Source organism: Nomascus leucogenys, chromosome 19, assembly GCF_006542625.1.
Source record: "Nomascus leucogenys isolate Asia chromosome 19, Asia_NLE_v1, whole genome shotgun sequence".
Lineage (NCBI taxonomy): Eukaryota > Metazoa > Chordata > Mammalia > Primates > Hylobatidae > Nomascus > Nomascus leucogenys.
This window is the reverse complement of record NC_044399.1, coordinates 3148968-3175923: the sequence shown is the minus strand read 5'-3', so window position 1 is coordinate 3175923 and position 26956 is coordinate 3148968. Positions and strand designations below refer to the sequence as shown.

The 26956-nt window shown below is 44.9% G+C and overlaps 1 protein-coding gene across 1 annotated transcript; it reads left to right on the top strand.

Moving 5' to 3' along the window:
- Positions 1-26323, top strand: ADI1 (acireductone dioxygenase 1). Its single transcript, XM_003281660.4, has 4 exons — positions 1-207; positions 5539-5658; positions 24099-24278; positions 26062-26323. Exons 1-4 carry the CDS (start codon positions 88-90, stop codon positions 26179-26181), a joined length of 540 nt encoding a protein of 179 aa, XP_003281708.2. The 5' UTR covers positions 1-87; the 3' UTR covers positions 26182-26323.
- The last annotated feature ends 633 nt before the right edge of the window (positions 26324-26956 follow it).

Here is a 26956-nt window from a genome sequence, read left to right as displayed (position 1 = left end):
CGTCCACGCCTCCCTATAAAAGAAAGCGCGGCCGCCAGGCTGCGACCGCGGCCCCTGGGTTCGGAGACAGCACCAGCACTGCGCGTCATGGTGCAGGCCTGGTATATGGACGACGCCTCGGGCGACCCGCGGCAACCCCACCGCCCGGACCCCGGCCGCCCGGTGGGCCTGGAGCAGCTGCGGCGGCTCGGGGTGCTCTACTGGAAGGTACGCGGGCCCAAGCCTCGCAGAGCTTGCGGGCGACGCCGACCCCCAAACGCCGCGCACAGACCCCTCCGGGTGCCGGACAGCGGCCTGGGAGCGGCGGTATGCTGCGCATGCTCAGCAGCGGGATTGGGGGGTCCGTGGCCGCTCCCGGTGCCTGGGGTGGGCTGCGCATGCTCAGCAGTGGGGCTGGGTGGTCAGGGCCTGCTGCATGGCGCCTGGGTGTGCTGCGCATGCTCAGCAGCGGCGTTGAGGGGTCGGCGGTCAGCTCCCAGCGCCTGGGGTGTGCTGCGCATGCTCAGCAGCGAAGTTTACGGGGTCGGCGGTCGGCTTCCGGCGCCTGGGCTGGGCTGCGCATGCTCAGCAGCCGGGCTGGTGGGGGTCGGCGGTCTGTTTCTGTTGCCTGGGGTGTGCTGCGCATGCTCAGCAGCAGACTTGGCGAGTCAGGGGCTGCGCAAAGGGTCGGCCGGCAGGGCTGCAAGATTCGCCGGAGGCGGGCTGCGAGTTCGTGGGATCGCTTGTCCGATGCCCTGCGCCTGCCTGGCTAACCTCGGTCAAAGGCCCAGGGGTTTCTTCTATCGGAGGAAGGGGGACTCCGCTTGAAAGTGTCCTGGGGGAGGGACCGGGCGCCAGCAGATCGAGGCGGGGTCCTGCCGCGGTCTGTGGGGGATGCTCGGGGGGTCGCGCTCGGTGGTGGGGTGGGGGCGTCTCCAGCGGGCGGTGGAGCTGGCTTAGGTCCCGGCCGGGCCCGGTGTCAGCCCTGCCTCTGTAACGCTAGCTTTGCAAGGCGGGGCTAGGCTTTGCACCGGTGTCCCGTTGGTTGCACAGCACCAGTCCTGATGCGCTCACCTTGTTTATTTGCAAATGGTTTTGCAATAACAAAGGTTTACTGCAAAAGAGAGGGCCAGGGGAGGCCTCAGGGATAGGCTGCGGCGTGACTGGATCTAATCTTCATTCTTGTGATTTAAATGAAATACACAGGGTTACCCGGACACTACACTTTTTCCCTTGGGAAAGGATTATAGAATAGAATATTCCAGCATAATCTATTTGGAGATCATCTTGTTCTATCCTAGATAACAGAAGAGGGAAGTGACAGTTGGCATACCAGTGCCAAACAGGGCATGCATGTTAATGTTTACATAGTATTTGTCTTTTCCTAGGATAAGGTTTAACACTTACCTTGCTGGAGGGTACTATCTTCAAAGCAATCAAGTGGTTTATAGTTTTCCATTAATGAGAGGAGAATAAATTTTGGCTTATAATGTCTATCCACGATCCAAACAACCAGAGGGTTCAAATTAATACACTTCGGGAGTTTCATTGTGCATTTGACGGTTTTAAGAACAAGAGTGAGATTACAGGTCAGCTTCTAAAAGTATTCGAAGAATAAAACAAGATTTATTTTAATAGACATCTTTTAAATTATTACATGGGCTCAAACATAGTTTTTCCTACCGTCTAGTTCTGCTCTGAGTCAAAGGGCTATCAAAATTAAATCATGTTTAGTCTGTGGTTTTAATGTCCTGTGTGTTTTTATATTCTTTTATATTCTTTTATATTTCTTTTTCTTTTCTTTTCTTTTTTTTTTTTTTTTTTTTTTTTTTTTTTTTTTTTTTTTTTTTTTGAGACGGAGTTTCACTCCTTTTGCCCAGGCTGGAGTGCAGTGGCATGATCTCGGCTCACCGCAACCTGCTCTTCCCGAGTTCAAGCCATTCTCCTGTGTCAGCCTCCCGAGTAGCTGGGATTACAAGGCACACGGCACCATGCAGGGCTAATTTTGTATTTTTAGTAGAGACAGGGTTTCTCCATGTTGGTCAGGCTGGTCTCAAACTTCTGACCTCAGGTGATCCACCCACCTTGGCCTCCCAAAGTGCTGGGATTATAGACGTGAGCCACCGTGCCCGGCCTATATGCTTTCTTAATATCCATTCTGGATCAGTGCTGTTGGAAGACAAAATTACAACAAATTTAGTTAAAGATCTAATTGGCTTTTATTCTTGATTTGTGAATAGGGCAACCTCCATTCTACAAAATAGAATAAGAGCTCAACAGGGTAATAGCACAACAGTGGGTTTTGTAGGGTGGCAACAAAGAAACAGGGGAATAGGTAAAAAAGCTGATTGGTTAACATCAAGTTACATTAGGTTACCTTTTTTCCTAAGGGTTAAAGCAGAAGCGACTTCCTTATTATTCTGACTCAGGAAGACTGGAATCTTCTGATCTCAGGAAAAGCTGGTCTGTTTCAGATCCATCTCCTTCTTTAAAGTTTTAGTTTGATCATGTGGCATATGGCATGAGTGGCTCCATTTTGGTTTGGTCTCATCTTGGGGCCTAGTGCAGGGGCTCAGTCCAAAACAGTGACCTCTCCTGGGCCAGGCATGGTGGCTTCTGTCATCCCAGCACTTTGGGAGGCCGAGCCAGGCAGATTGCCTGAAGCCAGAAGTTTGAGACCTCATCTCTAAAAAAAACCCAAAAAACTAACCACACACACACCCCATATTAGCATTATATATATATATAACATCTCCCATAATTTTTAACAGAGGTAACACATATGGACGTTTGTGTATCTGTTTAATCAATCTGTTATTAGTGACATAGAGTTCTAAAAAACCTTTTCTCATATGTACAAACAATTGGAAGATTATTTTAGCTTGGAATAAACTAAATACCTGCTGCTATAACAAAATGACAAAAAGAGCTTAAACTGGGCAATTTATAAACAACAGCAATTTGTAGAATTCTTATAGTTCTAGAGGTTGAGAAGTCCAAGATTAAGGTGCCAGCAGATTTAGTGTCTGATGAGGATCCTGTCCTCTTAGATGGCCATTTCCTTGCTCTGTCCTCATGTGGTGGAAGGGGCAAACTGCTCCCTTACATCTCTCTCGCTCTTTTTTTTTTTTTTTTTTGAGATGGAGCCTCGCTCTGTCACCCAGGCTGGTGGTGCAATCTTGGCTCACTGCAACCTCCTCCTCCTGGGTTCAAGTGATTCTCCTGCCTCAGCCTCCCGAGTAGCTGGGATCACAGGCGTGTACCACCATGCCTGGCTAATTTTTGCATTTTTAGTAGAGATGGGGTTTCACCATGTTGGACAGGCTGGTCTTGAACCCCTGACCTCAGGTGATCTGCCTGCCTTGGCCTCCCAAAGTGCTGGGATTATAGGTGTGAGCCACAGTGCCCAGTTCCATCTCTCTTATAAGGCCACTAATCCTATAAATGAGGCCTTGCCCTCATGACTTAATCACATCCTAAAGGTCTCACCCCTTAATACTATCACATTTGTGCTAAGTTTCAACATAAGAATTTGGGGGGGACACATTCAGACCATAGCAAATAGTACTGTGCATATCATGCAGTGGATATGCTAAGTTTTAGAGTCATCTTTGTAGAAAATAACATATCGATGACTAGTACTTCTGGAATATCGGGGGAACCCGCCCGCAATATTTGAACATAGGTTCCATTTTCCATAAGTGTCGGCCAGCTGAGAAAGACAGTATAAAGAGAGGAATTTTACAGCTGGGCCGCTGGGGGTGACATCACATATCGGTAGGACCATGATGCCCACCTGAGTCTCAGACCAGCAAGTTTTTATTAAGGGTTTCAAAAGGGGAGGGGTTATAAGAACAGGGAGTGGGTACAAGTATGACAGGCTTCAAAGGGCAAAAAGCAGAACTACTAATAAGGGTCTAACAAAGATCACATGCTTCTGAGGGAACAGGACAAAGGGCAAAAGCAGAACTACTGATATGGGTCCAACAAAGATCACAGGGCAAAGGGCAAAAGCAGAACCACTGGTCAGGATCCATGTGCAGTGGTGCACATATTGTCTTGATAAACAAGTAACAGAAAACAGGGTTTGAGAGCAGAGAACTGGTCTGACCACAAATTTAGCAGGGTGGAGTTTTTCCCCACCTTAGTAAGCCTGAGGGTACTGCAGGAGACCAGGACGTATCTCAGTCCTTATCTCAACCGCGTAAGACAGACATTCCCAGACCAGCTGTTTATAGACCTCCCCCCAGAAATGCATTCCTTCCCCAGGGTATTAATATTAATATTCCTTGCTAGGAAAAGAATTTAGTGATACCTTCTCTACTTGCACGTCTGTTTATAGGCTCTCTGCAAGGAGAAAAATATGGCTCTTTTTGCCCGACCCTGCAGGCAGTCAAACCTTGTGGTTGTCTTCCCTTGTTCCCTAAAAATCTCTGTTATTCTGTTCTTTTTCAAGGTGCACTGATTTCATATTGTTCAAACATAGTTTTACAATCAATTTGTATAGTTAACACAATTATTACAGTGGTCCTGAGGTGACATACATCCTCAGCTTACGAAGATAACAGGATTAAGAGATTAAAGACAGGCATAAGAAATTATAAAAGTATTATTTGAGAACTGATAGGTGTCCATGAAATCTTCAAAATTTATGTTCCTCTGCTGTGGCTCCAGCCGGTCCCTCCATTCGAAGTCCCTGACTTCCTGCAACACTGGAGTTTGTTGTTCAGTAAGTAGAGATGATATAATGTGCAGTTTATTGCAAAACAAAGTGTGCTAGATTCACTGCCAATAGTTTTAAATAAGAGTTCAGATGAATTCTGCCTGGAGCTTCATCAGGGAAGTGCTTCGTCAGGAAGGAACAGTAAAACTGAACCTTAATAGAGATAGGATTGTGATAAATGAAAATGTTGAATGGGAATTTTAGGCATAGAAAGCTGTCAGGAGCAAGGTTATGGGGATGTGAAAATATCAAATATTTTTAAGATAGCCAATCATCCTATTTGGTTTAGAATGTAGAGTTCTTTGAAAAGTAGGAGACAGGAAAAGATAGAAGTAGGAAAGTCAGCTGGGGCCAGATGATAGAAGGTTTCTCATTCCAGCTTAATTAACTTGAGTTTTATTTGCAAGCTGTGAGGGCATGCAATGTTTTGGCTCATGGAAACAAACTGACTAAAGAGATGGCATTGAGGATCAATGAGACTCATGGGTGGGATTGTGGCAGAGAAACAGGGCACAGTGAGGGACCTCTGGAGAGATCAGACAGGCTTGAGGTGGTGAGACCATCATCTCAAAATGGGAAAAAGAATCCCCTGGGATGGACTGTTGCAGAGAAGGGAGGCAGAAATCAAACAGAACTCCATTGTGTGTATAGCTGGTGTTTTGGAGAATGGAAAATCCATTAAATGGCTAGAGGAGATGAAGAGAGTTAGTTGAGGGTTGACAAAATAACAAATGATAAATTTGGAGTATAAAATCATATTGGAGATCCAGAAAGAGAATGTTTCTACATCTCCTTGTTAATCTGAGCTCTTGTTTGTGGTGGGTTAACTCTTTTAGCTGGATGCTGACAAATACGAGAATGATCCAGAATTAGAAAAGATCCGAAGAGAGAGGAACTACTCCTGGATGGACATCATAACCATATGCAAAGATAAACTACCAAATTATGAAGAAAAGGTAAGGGGGCCCTGGATTACCTGGAAAAGCAATATCATTATATTCACTACTAATAAATGAAATATTTTCTTTTTCTTTTAATGTCTGTATAAGGCCATTCTTGCATTGCTATAAAGAAATACCTGAAACTGTGTAATTTATAAGAAAAGAGGTTTAATTGGCCCACAGTTCTGCAGGCTCTACAGGAAGCATCTGCTTCCTGTCACCACCATCTGCTTCTGGGGAGGCCTCAGGAAGCTTACAGTCATGGCAGAAGGCAAAGTGGGAGCAGGCATCTCACATAACAGGAGTGGGAATGAAAGAGAGAGCAAGGTGCCACACTGTTTTAAATGACCAGATCTCACAAGAAGTTACTCACTGTAGTGAGGATAGCATCAAGAAGATAGTGCTAAGCTATTCATGAGAAATCCACCCTCATGATCCAGTCACCTCCCACCAGGTCCCACTTTTAATACTGGGGATTACATTTCAATATGAAATTTGGGTGGAGACACAAATCTAAACTGTATTATTCTGCCCCGGCCCCTCCTAAATCTCATGCCCTTCTTGAATTTCAAAATACAATAATCTCTTCCCAATAGTCCCCCAAAATCTTAACTTCTTCTAGCATTAACTTAAAAGTCCCAAGTTCAAGTCCAAAGTCTCATCTGATACTCAGCTCCTTTTACCTGTGAGCCTGCAAAATCAAAACAAGTTAGTTACTCCCAAGATACAAAGGGGGCAAAGGCATTAGGTAAATATTCTCATTCCAAAAGGGGGAAATTGGTCAAAAGAAAGGAGCTACAGGACCCATGAAAGTTCAAAACTCAGCAGGGCAGCCACTAAATCTTAAAGCTCCAAAATAATACCCTTTGACTCCATGTTCCACATCTAGGGCACACTGGTGCAAGGAGTGGGCTCCCAAGGCCTTAGGCAGCTCTGCCCCTGTGGCTTTGCAGGGGCTCCTGAGGTTGCTCTCATGGGCTGGCTTTGAGTGCCTATAGCTTTTGCAGGTGCAGGGTGCAAGCTGCCAGTGAATCTATCATTCTTGGGTCTGTAGGATGGTGGTTCTCTTCCCACAGCTCCTAGGCAGTGCCCCAGTGGGGACTTTGTGAGGGGGCTTCAATCCCACATTTCCCCTCTGCACTGTCATAGTAGAGGTTCTCCATGAGGGCTTCTACCCTGCAACAGACTTCTGCCTAGACACCCAGGCTTTTCCATACATTCTCTGAAATCTAGGTGGAGAATCCCAAGCCTCAACCCTTGCACTCTGTGCACTCACAGGCTTAGTAACACATGGAAGCCACAAAGGCTCATGGCTTGCGCCCTCTGGAGCTGTGGCCCAAGCTGTACCTGGGCCCTTTTGATCTGAGGCTAGAACCCTAGCAGAACCCGAGCAGCTGGGATGCAGGGAGCAGTGTCCTGAGGCTCTGCAGGGCAGAGGGGCTCTGGGCCTGACCCATGAAACCATATTTTCCTTTTAGACCTTTGGCCCTGTGATGGGAGGGGCTGCTGAAAGGTCTCTGAAATGCCTTTGAGGTTTTTTCCCCATTGCCTTGACTATCTTTGAAGTTATGCAGATTTCTCTAGGAAGAGGTCTCTGAAATGCCTTTGAAGTTTTTTTTCCCCATTATCTTGGCTATCAACCCTTGGCTTCTTTGTAGTTATGCAAATTTCTCTAGGAAGTCATTGCTCTACAAGCCTGCTTGAAATCCTCTTTCAAAAACTTTTTCTTTCTTTGCCATGTGGCCAAGTTGCAAATTTTCCAAACTTTTATGCTCTGCTTCCCTTTTAAATATAAGTTCCAACTTCAGGTCATTCCTTTGCTCTTGCATCTGTGCATAGGCTGTTAGAAACAGGCAGGAAACATCTTGAACACTTTGGTGCTTAGAAATTTCTTCTACCGTATACTCTAGGCATCATTCTCGAGTTCAAACTTCCACAGATCCCTAGGGCATGTACAGAATGCAGCCAAGTTCTTTGCTGAGGCAAACATGTGTGATGTTTGCTCCAGCTCCCGATAAATTCCTCATTTCCATCTGAGACCTCATTAGCCTGGACTTTATTGTCCGTATGACTATCAGCATTTTGGTCACAATCAATTAACCAGTCTCTAAAAAGTTCCAAACTTTCCCTCATCTTCCTGTCTCCTTCTGAGCCTTCTACACACTTCTAATCTCTGCCTGTTACTCAATTCCAAAGCTGCTTCCATATTTTCAGGTATCTTTATAGCAATGCCTCACTCTGTGGTACCATTTTTTCTGTATTAGGTTGTTCTTGCATTGCTATAAAGAAATATCTGAGACTGTGTAATTTATAAGAAAAGAGGTTTAATTGCGTCTCAGTTCTTCAGGCTGTACAGGAAATCTGCTTCCTGGCACCACCATCTGCTTCTGGTGAGGCCCCAGGAAGCTTGCAGTCATGGCAGAAGGCAAAGTGGGAGCAGGCATCTCACATAACAGGAATGGGAACAAGAGAGAGAATGAAGTGCCACCCAGTTTTAAATAGCCAGATCTTGTGAGAAGTCACTCACTGTGGTGAAGACAGCACCAAGGGAGTGCTGCTAAACCATTCATGAGAAATCCATCCCCGTGATCCAGTCACCTCCCACCAGGCCCCATCTCCAACATTCAGGATTACGATTTAACATGAGATTTGGTTGGGGACACATTGCCAAACTATATAAATGTCTTAGTTTGGATTTCATATCAGAGTAATGCTGATCTCATAAAATGAGCTGGGAAGTAGTCCCTCCTGTTCAGTTTCTTGGAAGAGTATGTGTAGATAGTATTATTCTTTCCTTATGTTTGGAGATTCACCAGTGAAGCCATCTGGGCTTGTAGTTTTCTTTGTGGGAAGGTTTTTAACTGTGAGTTCAATTTATTTACTAGATGTAGGGCTATTCAGGTAACCCATTTTTTCTTGAATGAGCATTATTTGTTTGTTTCTCTCAAGGCATTTGTCCATTTCATTTGAGTTGTCAAATTTATTGCCATAAAAATATTTGGAATATTTTCTATTATCCTTTTCATATCTGTAGAGTATGTAGTGCTGTCTTCTCTCATTCCTGATACTGATAATTTGTGTTTTCTCTCTCTTTCCTGAGTCTGGATAGAGGCCTATCAATTATATTGGTCCTCAAAAAACTTTAGGTTTCATTGATTTTTCTCTTTTTCTATTTTTTGTTTCATTAGATTCTGCTCTGACATTTATAATTTGTCTTCTTTTACATGTTTTAATTTGCTCTTTTTTCTGAGTTCCCTAGGTGGAAGCTGAAGTCACTGATTTGAGTTCTTTCTTCGTCATTATTATTATTCTAGAAACAGACATTATTATTATTATTTTGCTCTGCCACCCAGGCTAAAGTGCAGTGGTGCAATCATAGCTCACTGCAGTCTTGAATGCCTGGGCTTAAGCAGTCCTCCCACTTTGGCCTCCTGAATAGCTAGGACTACAGGTATGTGCCACCATGCCGGGCTAATTTTTCTTTTTTTTTTTTGAGACAGAGTTCCGCTCTTATTGCCCAGGCTGGAGTGCAATGGTGCGATCTTGGCTCTCCGCAACCTCTGCCTCCTGGGTTCAAGCGATTCTCCTGCCTCAGCCTCCCGAGTAGCTGGGATTACAGATGTGCCACCACGTCCAGCTAATTTTGTATTTTTAGTAGATATGGGGTTTCTCCATGTTGGTCAGGCTGGTCTCAAACTCCCGATCTCAGGTGATCCGCCTGTCTTGGCCTCCCAAAGTGCTGGGATTACAGGCATGAGCTACTGTGCCCAGCCTGCCTAATTTTTTTTTTTTTTTAAGTTTTTGTAGAGATGGAATCTCACCAGGTTGTTCAGGTTGGTCCTGAACTCCTGGCCTCAAGTGATCCTCCCACCTCGGCCTCTCAGAGTGTTGTTTTTCTTTCCTTAGTACGGGGATTTAGTGCTGTAAATTTCCCCCAGGGTACTGCTTTAGTGGCATCACACAAATTTTGATAATTTTGATATATTTTTTATTTTCATTTAATTTTAAATACATTCTAATTAATTTACTTTTTAATTTTATTTTTGACTTGTGGGGATGTTTTGTTTTTAGATATTTGTTAGTTTCCAATTATTTGGGGATTTTTCTAGATTTTTTTATTTGTTTCTAATTTATTTCTGGGGCAGTCAGAGAATAAACTTTGTATAATTTGAGTCTTTGTAAATATATTGAGACTTGTTTTATGGTCCAGAATGTTATCTGTCTTGGTGAATGTTTCATGTGAGCTTGAGAAGAATGGGTATTCCATTGTTGTTGAATGAAGTAATCTATGAATGCCAATAAGAACAGTTGATTGATGGTATTATTCAGATCAACTATATCTTTACTGATTTTCTGCTTGCTGGATGTCAATTACTGTTAGTATTGAAATTTCCAACTATAATAGTGGATTTGTCATCTTTCTTTGCAATTCTATCAGTGTTAGCCTCACATATTTTGATGCTCAGCTGTTAGATAAATATGTGTTAAAGATTGTTATGTTCCCTTGGAAGATTGACCCATTTATTATTATATAATGTCCCCCTTTATCTCTGATGATTTTGCTGTTTTTAAAATTAAGATAGCTCCCTCAGCTTTTTCCCTTTCCTCCCTCCCTCCCTCCCTCCCTCCCTCCCTTCCTTCCTTCTTTCCTTCCTCCCTCTCTCCCTCCCCTCCCCTCCCTTCTCCTCCCCTCCCTCTCCTCTCCTTTTCTCCCCTCCCCCTTCCCCTTCCCTTCCCTTCCCTTCCCTTCCCTTCCTTTCCCTTCCCACTTCCTTTCCCTTCCCTTCTTCCTTTTTTGACAGAGTATTGCTCTGTCACCCAGGCTGAAATGCAGTGGTGCCATCATGGCTCACTGCAGCCTCAACCTCTCAAGTTCAAGTGATCCTCCCATCTCAGCCTCCCAAGTAGCTGGGACTACAGGTGCACACCACCACAACTGGCTAATTCATTTTTATTGTTCATAGAGGTGGGGTCTCCCTATGTTTCCCAGGCTGCTTTTGAACTCCTGGTCTCAAGTGATCTTCTTGCCTTGGCCTCCGAAAGTGCTGGAATTACTGACATGAGGCACTGTCTCTGGCCAGCATTTTTTTGATTTGTGTTAATATGGTATATCTTTCTCCATCCCTTTACATTTAACCTATTTGTGTCTTTATATTTAGAGAGGGCTTCTTGTAGATGACATGTAGTAGAGTTAGTTTTTTTAATCCATTTTGATGGTTTCTTTCTGTTAAAGGTATATTTAGATTGTTCATGTTCAAATTGGTTATTAATACAGTTGAATTAATGTCTACCATATTTGGGACTGTTTTCTATTTGTTGTGCTTGTTCTTTGTTATTGTTTTTTTTTTTGAGACAGAGTCTCACTCTGTTGCCCAGGCTGAAGTGCAGTGGCATGATCTTGGCTCACTGCAAGCTCCACCTCCCAGGTTCATGCCATTCTCCTGCCTCAGCCTCCTGAGTAGCTGGGACTACAGGTGCCTGCCACCACTCTTGGCTAATTTTTTTGTATTTTTAGTAGAGACGGGGTTTCACCATGTTAGCCAGGATGGTCTCGATCTCCTGACCTCGTGATCCACCCACCTCAGCCTCCCAAAGTGCTGGGATTACAAGCGTGAGCCACCGTGCCTGGCCTATTGTTGTTTTTAAATATTCCCCTCTTTTTCTGTCTTGTCTGGTTTTAATTGAACATTTTATATGATTCTGCTTTCTCTCCTCTTAGCTTATCATTAAAAAAAATTTAGTGGTTGCCTCAGAGTTTACAGTATACATTTACCCAATAACTGAGTGTTCCCAATTCCTCCCTCCCATTTCTTACAACATTGCTGTTATTTATTTTATTCTCCATATGTTATAATCACCTAATACATTGTTACTGACATTACTTTGAATAAACAGTTATCGATTAGATCAATGAAGAACAAAGAAATAAAAGATTTTAGTTTTCTTCTTATTTCTACTGTCTCTTTCTACTTTACTTAGATCTGAGATTCAGACCTATATAATTTTCTTTTTTATTTGAAGAACTGTAAACATTTATTTGCAAGGTAGGTCAGTCTACTGGCGACAAATTCTTTTCATTTTTGTTTGTCTGAGAAAGTCTTTATTTCTTCACTTTTAAGGGATAATTCTGCTGGATACAGATTGCTAGGTTGGTAGCTTTTTTTTTTCTCGCTTGCTTGTATAGTTTCTGAGGAATGGTCTGATGTAATTCTTTATCTTTTTTCTTCTATAGGTTAGGTGCATTTTTTCCTTCGGCCTTTTTCAAGGTTTTCTGTGTTTCGCTTTCTGCAGTTTTAATATGATATGCCTAGGTATAGATATTTTGGCATTTATCCTGCTTGGTGTTCTCTCAGTTTCCTGGATCTGTATGGTGTCTGTCATTAATTTTGGAAAATTTGTGGACATTATTTCAAATATTTATTCACTTTTCTCTCTTTCTTCTACTTCTGTTATACCATTTATACATATGTTACATCTTTTATAATTGTTCCACAGTTCAGGACTATTTTGTTCTCCCCCAACCCCGCTCCCCGTTCTTTTTTCTCTTCACATTTCAGTTTGGGAAGTTTCACTGGACATGTTTTCAAGCTTGCTGATTCTTCCTTCAGCTTAGTCCATTCTACTAATGAACCCATCAAAGGTATTCTTTGTTTGTGTTAGAGTGATTTTGATCTCCAGCATTTTCTTTTGATTCTCTCTGAGCTTCCCTCTCTCTGCTTATATTACCCATCTGTTCTTGCATGTTGTCTACTCTTTCCATAGAGCCGTTTGTATTAGTCTGTTCTCATGCTGCTATAAACAACTGCTCAAGACTGGGTAATTTATAAAGGAAAGAAGTTTAATTGACTCACAATTCTGCAGGGCTGGGGAGGAAACTTACAATCATGGCAGAAGGGGAAGCAAACACATCCTTCTTCATGAGATGTCAGGAAGGAGAAGGATGCAAGCTGAATGAAGGGGGAAGCCCATTCGAAAACCATCAGATCTCATGAGAACTTACTATCATGAGAATAGCATGGGGAAAACTGCCCCCATGATTCAATTACCTCCCACTGGTTCCTTCCCACCACACGTGGGGATTATGGGAACTACAATTCAAGATGAGATTTGGGTGGGGACACAGCCAAACCATATTACCCTTACTATATAGCCATAATTTAAAAAGTTCTCTATCTGATAATTCCAAAATATGTGACATGTCCCAGTCAGTCTCTGTTGCTTGCTTTGTCTCTTCATACATATTTTTTCTTGCCTTATATCATGCCTTGTTATTTTTGTTGATAGCCTGATATACTGTATCTGTTAATAGGAGCCGAGGTGAAGAGGCCATTCACGGGAGGTGTTATGTTATCTGGGTAGAAGTTGTGCCGTGTTGAATGTTTGCTGTAGCTGTAGATGCCAGAGGCTTCGGTTTCCTTGTTTTGTTTTGTCTCCCCTGGATGTCTTTGCTTTCCTAAAAACTCCTTTGTAAGGAGATTTATTTCTTGCAGCTTTAATTCACTTACTGTTCTGGAGGCCTGTTGATGTGAGGGTGAGGCGTCGGGGAGGAGAGGTGTTCTATAATATAATCTTAGGCTTATGATTAGGGGTTTTAGTCTTTTACTGGGCCTGAGTTTTTGGGCCGATCTTCAGAAGTGTTTCTTAGCCTCTTTTTTGTTCCTTTGGGCTAGAGGGGGCTGCAGTTGGCCAGCTGCCCTTCCCCCATGACAGAGAAGGCTCCGGTAAAGTTGTTTCCCTTGGTTTTTGTTATGGACAGAGTTCTGGGGGTTTTTAAAAATGGTTCCTTTTTCCCTTTTATTGCCTGATATGTGAAGGGATTTTTCTCGGATCTTCATTGTGAGAACAAGGTGGGGGTTTCTGGATGTGCAAACCCATGAAAGTGCAGTGTCCCTGTGATACCAGGCGTCCAGGATCTCGCCCTCAAGCTAGTCCACACCCAGCCTCCAGCAGTTTGTCCAAATTGCCTTGGAAGTGTTCCTACCAGTTCGTGGCTCCTGGGAAACTGATCTCAGTTGTGGGTCTGTGTATCCGCTTCTCTCTCCAGATTCAGGGTAGTAATTTGTCCAGCGACTTCAGTTCTCTGTTGGATCTAAGAAGGGGCGTGAGACTTCCAAGTGCTTTACGTGTCCAACCAGAAACCAGAAGTTCCATCCTTGATCGACCTGCCAGCCTTCAAGTATTATTGCACCTCTGAATGTTGGCACAGCTTGAGCTTCTGTTTCTCCCCGTCATCTTGGTGCCATTGTTTCAGACAATTTACTTTTTTTTTTGAGAGAGAGAGTCTCACTGTGTTGCCCAGGCTGGTCTTGAACTCCTGAGCTCAAGTGATCTGCGTGCCTCGGCCTCCCAAAGTGCTGGGATTACAGGCATGAAGCCACCGTGCCCGGCCCAATTTACTTTTATAAACCCCACAGTACATTGTTTTTATTTTTTTTTTAAATAGTAAGTTACCTTGTAGAGATTTGAATAAGAAGCAGAAAATCTCTAATTACCCGTGTAGCTCTCATTCCAAGTGCTCCTCGTTCTGTGGTGTAGGGTCTATATTTCTGTCTGACATTCTTTCCCTACTGCCTGAAGGACTTTGTGTAACATTTCTTGTAGTGCACATCTGTTGTTAAGGATTCCTTTAGCTTCTCTGCGTCTGAATGCTTTCAGTTTAAAACAATTAAAAATAAATAAATAAATAAATAAATAAATAAATAATAAGGCCGGGCACGGTGGCTTACGCCTGTAATCCCAGCACTTTGGGAGGGTGAGGCAGGTGGATCACGAGGTCAAGGGATCAAGACCATCCTGGCCAACATGGTGAAACCCTGTCTCTACTAAAAATACAAAAATTAGCTGGGCGTGGTGTGCGGGCCTGTAGTCCCAGCTACTCGGGAGGCTGAGGCAGGAGAATGGTGTGAACCAGGGAGGCGGAGCTTGCAGTGAGCTGAGATCGTGCCACTGCACTCCAGCCTGGTGACAGAGCGAGACTCCGTCTCAAAAAAATAAATTTTACTGGACGTTATTTTTTAGGGCGGTGTTAACTTCACAGCAAAATTGAGAAGCAGATATAGAAGCTTCCCATACATACCCATCCCGCTGACCTGCACCACCTTCCCCCTCACCAGCCTCCCTCCCCAGAGCGGTACATTGTTTCAACTGATGAACCTGCACTGACACATCAGTATCACCCAAAGTCTACAGTTCACATTAGGGTCCACTCGTGGTGTTGTACATTCTGTGGATTTGAACAAACGTATAAAGACACGTGTCCACCATTCTCGTGTCATACAGAGTATTTCACTGCCCTAAAAACCCTCTGTGGTCCACCTATCCATTCCTCCCTGAACAACCCCAGGGAACCACTGATCTTTTCACTGCCTCCGTAGCTTTGTCTTTTCCAGAATATCCCATAGTTGGAATCATACAGTTGATAGCCTTTTCACACTGGCTCCTTTCACATAATAAGATGCATTGAAGGTTCTTCCTTGTCTTTTTGTGGCTTAGTAGCTCATTTCTTTTTATTGCTGAGTAATATTCCACTGTCTGGATGTACCACAGTTTATCCATTTACCTGCTGAAAGACATCTTGCCTGCTTCCAAGTTTTGACAGTTAATGGATACAGCTGCTGTAAACATCCTTTTGCAGGTTTTTGTGTGGACATAAGTTTTCAGCTCGTTTTGGTAAATACCAGGGAACACAATTGCTGGATAGTGTGTTAGGGTTCTCTAGAGGGACAGAACTAATAGGACAGAGAGATATATATATAAAAGGGAGTTTATTAAGTATTAGCTTACATGATCACAAGTCCCTACAATAGGCTGTCTATAAGCCGAGGGGCAAAGAAAGCCAGTCCGAGCTCCAAAACTGAATAACTTGGAGTCTGATGTTCAAGGGCAGGAAGGGTCCAGCACAGGAGAAAGATGTAGGCTGGGAGCCTAGGCCAGTCTAGCCTTTTCACATTTTTCTTCCTGCTTTATATTGTAGCTGTGCTGGCCGCTGATTAGCTGGTGCCCACCCAGATTAAGGGTGGGTCTGCCTTTTCCAGCCACTGACTCAAATGTTAATCTCCTTTGGCAACACCCTCGCAGACACACCCAGAATCAATACTTTGCATCCTTCAATGCAATCATGTTGACATTCAGTATTAACCCTCACAGATAATATGATAAGAGTATGTTTAGTTTTATGTGAAATTGCCAAACTGTCTTCCAAGTTGACTGTCCCAGTTGTTCCCATCAGCAGGGAGTGAGAATTCCTGCTGCTCCATACCCTCCCAGCCTCTGGTGTGGTCAGTGTTCTGGATTCTGGCCATGCTCCTAGGTGTAGAGTGGTATCTCCTTGTTGTCATCTGCAGTCCCCGATGACATATGACATGGAACATATTTTCATATGCTTATTTGCCATCTGCACATCTTCCATGGTGAGGTGTCTGTTAAGGTCTTTGGCTCATTTTTTAATCAGGTTGTTTTCTTATGGTTGAACTTTAAGAGTTCTTTGTATATTTTGGATAATAGTCCTTTATCAGATATGTCTTTTGCAAATATATTCTCCTACTCTGTGGCTTGTCTTCATTCTCCTGATAGCAGAACAGAAAATCTAGTTTCAGTGAAGTCCAGCTTATCAGTTACTTATTTTATGGGTTGTGCCTTTGGTGCTATATCTAAAAAGTCATTGCCAAACCTAAGGTTGTCTAGATTTTCTCCTATCTTAGAAGTTGTCTTAGAAGTTTTATAGTCTTGTATTTTATTTATTTATTTATTCATTTTTGAGGCAGTGTCTCACTCTGTTGCCCAGGCTGGGGTGCAGTGGTTACAATCTCTGCTCACTGCAGCATCCGCCTCTTGGGTTCAAGCGATTCTCCTGCCTCAGCCTCCTGAGTAGCTAGGACTACATGTGTGTGGCACCATGCCCGGCTAATTTTTGTTTTTTCAGTAGAGACGGGGTTTCACCATGTTGGTCAGGCTGGTCTTGAACTCCTGACCTCAACTGATCCGCCTACCTTGGCCTCCCAGAGTTTTGGGATTACAGGCATGAGCCACCGTGCCCGGCTGAGTCTTGCATTTTATATTTAGGTCTGTAATCATTAAAAAAATTTTTTAAGAGACTTTTTTTTAATGAGTCAATGATGATCGTTCATTGCAGCCTTGATCTCCTGAGCTCAAGTGACCCTCACACCTCAGCTTCCTATGTAGCTGGGACTACAGGTGTGCACCACTGTGCCTGGCTTTTTTTTTTTTTTTTTTTTTTGAGACAGCGTCTCACTCTGGTGCCCCGGCTAGAGTACAGTGGTGCGATCTCGGCTCACTGCAACCTCTGCCTCCTGGGTTCAAGCGATTCTCCTGCTTCAGCCTCCTGAGTAGCTGGGACTACAGGCACGCGCCACCACGCCCGGCTAATTTTTGTATTTATAGTAGAGATGGGGTTTCACCATATTGGCTAGGCTGGTCTCGAACTCCTGACCTCGTGATCCACCCACCTCAGCCTCCCAAAGTGCTGGGATTACAGGCGTGAGCCACCGCACCCGGCTTCTTTTTCTTTTTTTAATTTGCAAAGATGAGATCTCTCTGTGTTGCCCAGGCCGGTCTCAAACTCCTGGCCTCAAGCAATCCTCTCTCCTCAGTGGCTGAAAGCACTGGGATTATAGGTGTGAGCCACTGCACCTGGCCCGTGATCCGTATTATCTTAATTTTTGTTAAGGGTGTAAGGTCTGTGTCTAGAGTAATTTTTTTGCGTGTAGATTTACCATTGCTTCAGTACCATTTGTTGAAAAGATCATTTTTTTTTCCATTGTATTGCCTTTGGTCCTTTGTCAAAGATCAGTTGATCTATTTTTCTATTATTTCACCAGTGTCACAGTCTTGATTACTATAGCATGATAGTAAGTCTTGAAGTCAGGTACTGTCGGTTCTTCAACTTTGTTCTCCTTCAATATCGTGTTGGGTATTTTGGGTCTTGTGCCTCTCCAGATAAACTTCACAATCAGTTTGCTGATAGGTGCAAAATCACTAGCTGGAACCTTGGATTGGATTGTACTGAACCTATAGATGAAGTTGGGAAAATGGGCGTCTTAACACCGCTGAGTCTTCCTATTCACGAACTTGGAATCTCTCCATTTGTTTAGTTTCTGATTTGTTTCATCAGAGTTGTGTAGTTTTCTTGTAGATCTTATGCATATTTTGTTAGATTCATACCTAAGCATTTCATTTTTGGGGGTGCAGGTATATATGGTTTTGTGTTTTTAATTTCAAATATCACCTGCTGCGTTTCTGGTATATAGGAAAGTGATTAACTTTTGTGTATTAACCCTGTATCCTGCAAACTTGCCATGATTGCTCGTTAGTTCCAGGAACTATTTTTGTTGATTCTTTTGGATTTCCTACCTAGACAGTGATACCATCTGCGAGCAAAGGGAGTTTTATTTCTTCCTTTCTAATCAGTATGCCTTATATTTCTTCATATTGCGTTGGTTAGGACAGTCTCAGTCCTGTAGTCAGCCTGTGCCTCTGGGCTGTGAACTTCACCAGCGTTTCTCAGGCTCCCTCCTTTAAGTGGGACATGATGGCTGGAAGCGGCTGGACCTGGGGTTTCCCTTCCTCTCCTGTCTTAGTTAGCTCAGGCTTCCATAAGCAAATACCATAAACTGGGTGGCTTAAACAACAAACATTTATTTCTCACAGTCTGCAGGCAGGGACGCCCAAGGTCAGGACACCGGCAGCTTTGGTGTCTTGTGAGAGCTGCTTCCTGGTTTATAGATGACTGTGTTTTCACATGGTGGGTAGAAGCAGCAAGCTCTTTTGGGACTTTTATAAGGACACTAATCCCATTCATGAGGGCTTCACCCTCATCACGTTATCTAATCCTAATTACCTCCCAAAGACACCACCAGCCAATACCACCATATGAGAGGGTAGGGTTTCAGCCATGGACGGGGCGGAGGGGGGTCATAGTATTCAGTCCATAACACGGAGTTCTGGAGGGGCTGGAGTTGTGTGTTTCCCTTCACCCAGGTCAGACTCTCATGAAAGCCCAGCAGGCTGGGATCTGGCTGGCTGAGGTCTCCTGAGTTGAGGCCTTCATAAGAAGAGATTTCAGATGTATCCTGATAGACTTCAGAATGGCCTCCTTTCCCTCCCTCTGCCAGAAGCACAGGGAATTTTTCTCTGATATTCACTGTTGGGACCCAGTAGAGCTTTTGCAGGTAAAATTTACAAAAGTGCGAAGCCCCTGATGACTGGGTCTGGAGTTTTTTTTAGCTCTCAGACTTGTCTACACTGAGCCCCCAACTGGTCAAGTACAGTTTGCGTTTCTCGACCCCAGCCCTGGTTCCCATAGGGGTTTCTGCTCTGGTTAGGCGTGGCTCTTTCTGTCTGCCTGTCTCTACAGTGTGAGGGGCGATGGTTTGCTCTGTGACTTCACTTCTCTTACAGATTTAAAAAGAGTTGGTTTTTCTTGATAGGATGGAGTGGTGACTACTAAGCTCCTTAGAAAACATACGCAGGTGAACAAACAATACAAACATACGCAGGTAAACCAACAATACAAACATACGCAGGTGAACCAACAATACAAACATACTCAGGTGAACCAACAATGCAGACATACTCAGGTGAACCAACAATGCAGACATACTCAGGTGAACCAACAATACAGACATACTCAGATGAACCAACAATACCGACATACTCAGGTGAACCAACAATGCAAACATATGCAGGTGAACCAACAATGCAAACATACTCAGGTGAACCAACAATACCGACATACTCAGGTGAACCAACAATACCGACATACTCAGGTGAACCAACAATGCAAACATATGCAGGTGAACCAACAATGCAAACATACTCAGGTGAACCAACAATACCGACATACTCAGGTGAACCAACAATGCAAACATACTCAGGTGAACCAACAATGCAAACATACTCAGGTGAACCAACAATGCAAACATACTCAGGTGAACCAACAATGCAGACATACTCAGGTGAACCAACAATACCTACATACTCAGGTGAACCAACAATACCGACATACTCAGGTGAACCAACAATACCGACATACTCAGGTGAACCAACAATACCGACATACTCAGGTGAACCAACAATACCGACATACTCAGGTGAACCAACAATGCAAACATACTCAGGTGAACCAACAATGCAAACATACGCAGGTGAACCAACAATGCAAACATACTCAGGTGAACCAACAATACCAACATACTCAGGTGAACCAACAATACCAACATACTCAGGTGAACCAACAATGCAAACATACTCAGGTGAACCAACAATGCAAACATACTCAGGTGAACCAACAATGCAGACATACTCAGGTGAACCAACAATACCGACATACTCAGGTGAACCAACAGTGCAAACATACTCAGGTGAACCAACAGTACCAACATACTCAGATGAACCAACAATGCAAACATACTCAGGTGAACCAACAATGCAAACATACTCAGATGAACCAACAATGCAAACATACTCAGGGGAACCAACAATACAAACATACTCAGGTGAACCGACAATGCAGACATACGCAGGTGAACCAACAATACAAACATATGCAGGTGAACCAACAATGCAAACATACTCAGGTGAACCAACAATGCAAACATACTCAGGTGAACCAACAATACAAACATACTCAGGTGAACCAACAATACCAGATAGAACTAAGAGCAGAAGAGTGTAAGGGTGTGGAAATTTTTCAAAAATCTGTCGTGTGATTTGAGTTCCTTTTCTCTATGTCAAATGATTCTTGCTGGTTAGAGTCCACATATTGTCTTTATTTCTCACTGAGCGCCCTACGATTCATTAGATTCTGGTGGATGTAAATGGTGTGACTCTGACGTGGAAGTTTAGATGAGCCGGCCTCTTCTCAGCCACGTTTTATCTCATAGCAGAGGCTGGCCTGCTGCTGATGTTATAAGTTACATTAGCTTCATCATTGCTGTCTTCTGGAATTACTTCTCTCCCGGTATAAAACCCTCCTGCTGATACAGGCTTATCCTTTGTTTTTCTAAAATAACCTTATTTTCTGACGATCTTGTGATTGCCACTGGTTTCCTCAGTGTTAGGTCGTGTGTTTGTAGCGGGAACCCTACGCAGTGGCATTGTGAGTAAGCGTGTCCGAGGCCCCTCACTGCTGATGTCAGCGTGCCCTGGGTGAAGCCGTCGTCCGTCAAGTTTCTCCGTGGGGAAGTTCCTTTTCTTTTCCTCTGTAACTAGTAAGAAATGTGTGGAAAGTTACTTTTAGACCATGAATATCCCATTTCCCCTCAAACTTTCACTCATCGTTTTTCATAAGTCGTGATGATTCCTGCCTTTGTGGGCTGTGACTGTCATGGCCATGCAATGGCGCTCACCCGGGGGTTGGTTTTCACTGTCAGGAGGCGTGTCCCCTTCTTCTCTGTTCACTCGGCATCCACTGGGCCTCGAGGCCTTCTTGTTTCACTTGTTGGTCTAGGGTCTATTCTTGCTGGGATTTATGTTGATCTTCACGTTGTCCCAGACCTCAGGCTTGGCAAGCAGCAGCCTCGTTAGCTGGCTTCTGTCCCCTGATGCATCCCCAGCCCATTACTTTTTGGACCCACAGCGTGTCCAGGCCCACCTCCTGCTTTTCCCGACCTCATATGGGGTCAGCTGCTCTTCCTGGCACCTAGCCCTGGCATTTAGAAACTCTAATGGGAGTGCCCTGCGGAGTCACTGTGCTCAGGTGCTTTCCATGGACAGAATGAGTACTGTGCGTGTGTGTGAATGCACACGTGTGAGTGTGTACGTATGTGTGCATGCGTGTGTGAATGCGTGCGTGAGTGTATGTGTGCGTGCGTGTGAATGCACGTGTGTGTACGTATGTGTGCATGTGTGTGAATGCATGCGTGTGTACGTCTGTGTGCACGTGTGTGAATGCACACATGTGTGCGTGTGTGCATGTGAATGCACGCATGCGTGTGAATGCACACGTGTGAGTGTGTACATGTGTATGTGTGCATGTGAGTGTGAATGAGCATGTGTGTACGTGTGTATGTGTATGAATGCACACGTGTGTATGTGTGCATGTGTGTGAATGCACGCATGTGAGAGTGTACATGTGTATGTGTGCATGTGTGTATGCACAAGTGTTACGCATCTGTACATGTGTGAATGCACACGTGTGCATGTGTGTGCATGTGTGTGAATGCACATGAGTGAGTGTTAAGTATGTATGTGTGTGAATGCACGCATGTGAGAGTGTACGTGTGTGCATGTGAGTGTGTGAATACACATGTGAGGGCATGTATGTGTGTGTGCGTGTGTGTAGGTTTGTGTGGATGCTACCATGTGAGTGTGTGTGCTTGTGTGACAGTGTGCATGTGTGAGTGTGCATGTGTCCGTGTGTGTGTATGTCAAGTAGTTCAAACGGACACCTCTAATTACAGTTAAATCTACAGGGCTTTCCTTTGCCTTCCTCATCAGTATTTGCATCTTTCCTCTCACTGTGAGAAGCCTGGCTCCCAGTCATATCAATATTTTTTCCCATCCTCTCAATCCCACAACACACACAACGGCATCAGCATGGCTGCACCCAGACCATGACAAACAGCAGGCCTACTGAGTGCAACCTAAGCTTGGGTTGCAGTTTTTCTGTCTTAGCCTGAGGATGTAGTCAAAATAATATGTTCGAGAGTTATTTCCGTTTGTCGCCGTGTGCGATGGCTCACGCCTGTAATCCTAACACTTTGGGAGGCTGAGGCGGGCGGATCACCCAAGGTCGGGAGTTTGAGGCCAGCCTGACCAACATGGAGAAACCCCATCTCTACTAAAAATATAAAATTAGCAGGGTGTGCTGACGCATGCCTGTGACCCCAGCTACTCGGGAGGCTGAGGCAGATAATTGCTTGAACCTGGGAGGCGGAGGTTGAAGTGATCCAAGATCACGCCATTGCACTCCAGCCTGGGCAACAAGAGCGAAATTCCATCTCAAAAAAAAAAAAAAAGAGTGATTTCCATTTGTCTTTTCTTTCTGTGTGGCTATGAATAGATTGATTTCAAATTTAAGGTTTTCCTCCTAATCTTGTTTTCATTTTATTTATGATTTTGTAACGCATAACAAGGTAGGCTGAGTGCAGTGGCTCATGCCTGTAATCCCAGTGCCTTGGGAGGCCAAGGCAGGAGGATCACTTGAGGCCAGGAGTTTGAGACTAGCCTGGGCAATATAGTAAGACCCTGTCTCTAGAAAAAATTTTTTTTAAAAAATTAGCCAGGTATGGTAGTGCACGCCCGTAGTCCCCGCTACTGGGAAGGCTGAAGCAGGAGGATGTCTTGAGCCCCAGAGTTTGAGGCTGTGGTTAGTCATGATTGTGCCCCTGCACTCCAGCCTGAGCCACAGAGTGAAACCCTGTCTTTATGTGTGTTTGTGTGTGTTGTGTGTGTGTGTGTGTGTGTGTGTGTGTGTGTGTAGCCTTAAAACACTCCCGAGTGGGAGGTGTGATAGGAACAGTGCAGGCAGAATCAGATTATAAGGGCACAGTCTTGGTGAAGGGAGTATGGATATTTACTGTAAAATACTCTCAATGTTTTTGCATACTTGAATATTTTTATTATAAAATGTTAGGAAGAAAACACCTTCAGAAAGACACAAAAGTCAGACCAGGCGTGGCGGCTTCCGCCTGGAATCCCAGCACTGTGGGAGGCTGAGGCAGGTGGATGACCTGAGGTCAGGAGTTCGAGATCAGCCTGGCCAACATGTTGAAACCCCATCTCTACTAAAAATACAAAAATTAGCTGGGCATAGTGGCAGGCATCTGTAATCCCAGCTACTTGGGAGGCACAAGGATCGCTTGAACCGAGGAGGCAGAGGTCGCAGTGAGCCGAGATTGTGCCACTGCACTCCAGCCTGGGCAACAGAGCGAGACTCCATCTAAAAAAAAATACAAGTCAATGTGAAGACATAGAAAATGCTTGTGGAGTCTGTGCCTGCCTCCGTGCAACGTCCACTGGCTTCTCACTCACCCTGTGTGTTGTGATTTCATGACTGCTGTGTGCAGCACACTGGGTGGGTGTGAGCATGGGGCCAGGGTGTCTTTGGGGCAGTCCCGTCGTGTGAGGTTGGGCTGGTGACTAAGCCTCTCTGTGCCACCATTTCCGCATCTGTAAAATGGGGCTGATGGAGCAGCCGCCTCGTGGGGCCGTGCAGGTTGGGTGAGTTGGCCTGTGTGAAGTGTTCAGAACCTTTGCTGCAGGTCTGTTCACTTTCAGTTACTGCCCATTTGTTGACAGGTTTCATAAACTATTCCAGCTCTGGCCCTTAAACTGTTAGGAAAATAATTCTTAGCAAGTGTAGTTTTCATTTTTATGGAGAGAAATACCATTCACCTCAGCTCTGGCCCACCGAAGGCTCAGTCTGCTGAGTGGGTGGGTGCGGTCTTGAGTGACAGGTCTCTGGTAGACTCACAGGAATGTTCCTTCTGCACTAGATTAAGATGTTTTACGAGGAGCATTTGCACTTGGACGATGAGATCCGCTACATCCTGGATGGCAGTGGGTACTTCGACGTGAGGGACAAGGAGGACAAGTGGATCCGGATCTTCATGGAGAAGGGAGACATGATAACGCTCCCTGCAGGGATCTATCACCGCTTCACAGTGGACGAAAAGGTGGGAGCACTGTGCTTTCTCCCCAAGCCTGGCCTGTGTGGTGGCCCTGGCCGTGGCATCCCTGCCGCTGAACTGCGCGGCCTCCGCAGACTCTTGAGTGCGATCGCCGGGCTCGGGGCTCCTTGACCTGTGCTTCAAGGAGAGTCTCTGTGGAGCCGCAGGAGATGTCTGAGGTGACAGCTGTCCTTCCGTGGCAGCCTCCGCGGACCCTGCCTGCAATCCTGGTGGACGGGTGTGCGTTTCATACCCAGGCGGGGGCAGGTACAGGTGGCGGCAGGTACACACCCACGAGCCTGGCCCTGCCCCTGAGCCCGTGCCCCAGCCTGTGCTTGGCGGTGAGGCGCCTGTAGGGTTGTCATGTTGCCACACTGTCACTTTGAAAAACATTTCAGTTTTGGAATTGAACAGCAATGCAGTCCAGTCAGGATTGGCAATAAACACAGATAAGGTAGTTTTGGGGTTCACTGGAGGTGATTGGGGTAACGCTGAGATTTAAGTATAATTTTTGAATAAATACTAAATGCACATGGTTTAAAATTTAGAAATATGAAAGGGGACCCGGTGAAAGGTCTCTCTCTGACCCCTGTTCCCAGCCCCCCAGTTTCTCTCCCTGAAAGTAACCAGTATTCCGTTAAAAAAAAATTATTTTTAAAGGGACTTTACGCATATCCAAGTGCATGTCAGTCAGGATTCTTTTTTTTTTTTTCTTTGAGATGGAGTCTCACTTTGTTGCCCAGGTTGGCATCTAGTGGATCGATCTCGGCTCACTGCAACCTCCGCCTCCCAAACTCAAGCGATTCTCCTGCCTCAGCCTCCTGAGTAGCTGGGATTACAGGGGCACACCACCAATTTTTGTGTTTTTAGTAGAGATGGGGTTTCACCATGTTGGCCAGGCTGGTCTCGAACTCCTGACCTCAAGTGATCCACCCGCCTTGGCCTCCCAAAGTGCTGGGATTACAGGCGTGAGCTGCTGCGCCCAGTCTGGTCAGGATTCTTACTATCCCCTTTTTCAAACAGGAGGGAGCAGACTCTGCCCATGGTTCTACATTTTACTTTTTTCTACATGATGTTCACTGGGGACCGTTTCATATCAGTATCTACCAGCCTCAGCCCTGATTACAGCTGCACAGTACTCTGGCGCTGGACATGCTTTACTGTGTTTAACCATTAATTTATTTCAGTGAGTTGTTGATCTTCAATGATGAATATATACATTGTTCCCAATTTTTTGCTCTTGTGAACAGTGCTGTAATAAATACCCTTACATGCTTGTCATTTTGCACTTATGTGTGTTTTTCTGTAGGGTAAATTCCTAAAAGTGAAAACTGAATTAAAAGGCACGTGTGTTTCTAGTTTGGATGGATGTCGCTGAATTGTCCTCTCCTGCCCACCAGCAACACGTGGGCCCTGATGCTAATTCTTAGGAAAACTGTAGCCAAACGAGGCGGAGAGGAGGTGGAGGGTACATGGGCTGGAGCCGGTGCTTTTCCTAACTGTGTATCTCTAGAGAGAGCGTGGAGGTGCGGAGTTCAACACCACACCGAGCCTCGGCTCCAGATGCTCTTACCTGACGCGTGAGGACAGGCAGTGCCAGCTGCACCACCTGATACAAATCGTCCTTCCACGAATAAAATGTGGCCTAAATTGTTAAAGACGCATAATAAAAATAGCAAGAAAAGTGTTTATAGCAATTAATGTTAATAAGTTGATATGTTAATAAATAAAAGTAAGTAGAAGGCCGGCTGGTTTAATGAGATGCTGGGTGTGTTTGTCTGTTTTCCAGAACTACACGAAGGCCATGCGGCTGTTTGTGGGAGAACCGGTGTGGACAGCGTACAACCGGCCCGCTGACCATTTCGAAGCCCGCGGGCAGTACATGAAATTTCTGGCAGAGACGGCCTAGCAGTGCCTCATAAAGGTCCCCAATATGATGACTGCGCAGCAAATCAATCATTTTCTCTTTGCTTTGCTCGAGGCTAGGTTATCTTTCCTTTGTAAGATTATTTGATCAGAATATTTTGTATTGAAAGGATCTAGAAAGCAACCTGGAAGTGTAAAGAGTCACCTTCATTTTCTGTAACTTGATAAGGCGAGTGGGTCCATGGCCCTGCGTTAGTTCATGCATTCAGCTCAGACCTAGATGGAAGTTTCATCTCCCCAAATGCAGTTCCTTAGATGCTCGTCTGGACGTGATGCCGTGCCTGCCGTGTAAGAAGATGCAATCGGCCGGGTGCGGTGGCTCACGCCTGTAATCCCAGCACTTTGGGAGGCCGAGGCGGGCGGATCATGAGGTCAGGAGATCGAGACCATCCTGGCTAACATGGTGAAACCCCGTCTCTACTAAAAAAAAATACAAAAATTTAGCCGGGCGAGGTGGCAGGCGCCTGTAGTCCCAGCTACGCGGGAGGCTGAGGCAGGAAAATGGCGTGAACCCCGGGGGGCGGAGCCTGCAGTGAGCCGAGATCGTGCCACTGCACTCCAGCCTGGGTGAAAGCGAGACTCCGTCTCAAAAAAATAAAAAAAATAAAAAAAAAGAAGGTGCAATCATAGATAACATAGCTAGCCAGATAGAAGACACTTTTTTCTCCAAAATTATGCCTTGGGATGGGGAGTGGGAAGAGCTCCCACCTTAAGGGGCACACACTGAGTTGCTTATGCCACTTCCTTGTTCAAAATAA

What these genes read in the sequence shown, in the direction of transcription:
- ADI1 (XM_003281660.4), top strand. Translation starts at nt 88, where the DNA reads ATGGTGCAGGCCTGGTATATGGACGACGCCTCGGGCGACCCGCGGCAA. An exon ending in TCGGGGTGCTCTACTGGAAG is followed by an intron (nt 208 to 5,538) that starts GTACGCGGGCCC and finishes TAACTCTTTTAG; the next exon opens with CTGGATGCTGACAAATACGA. An exon ending in GCTTCACAGTGGACGAAAAG is followed by an intron (nt 24,279 to 26,061) that starts GTGGGAGCACTG and finishes TCTGTTTTCCAG; the next exon opens with AACTACACGAAGGCCATGCG.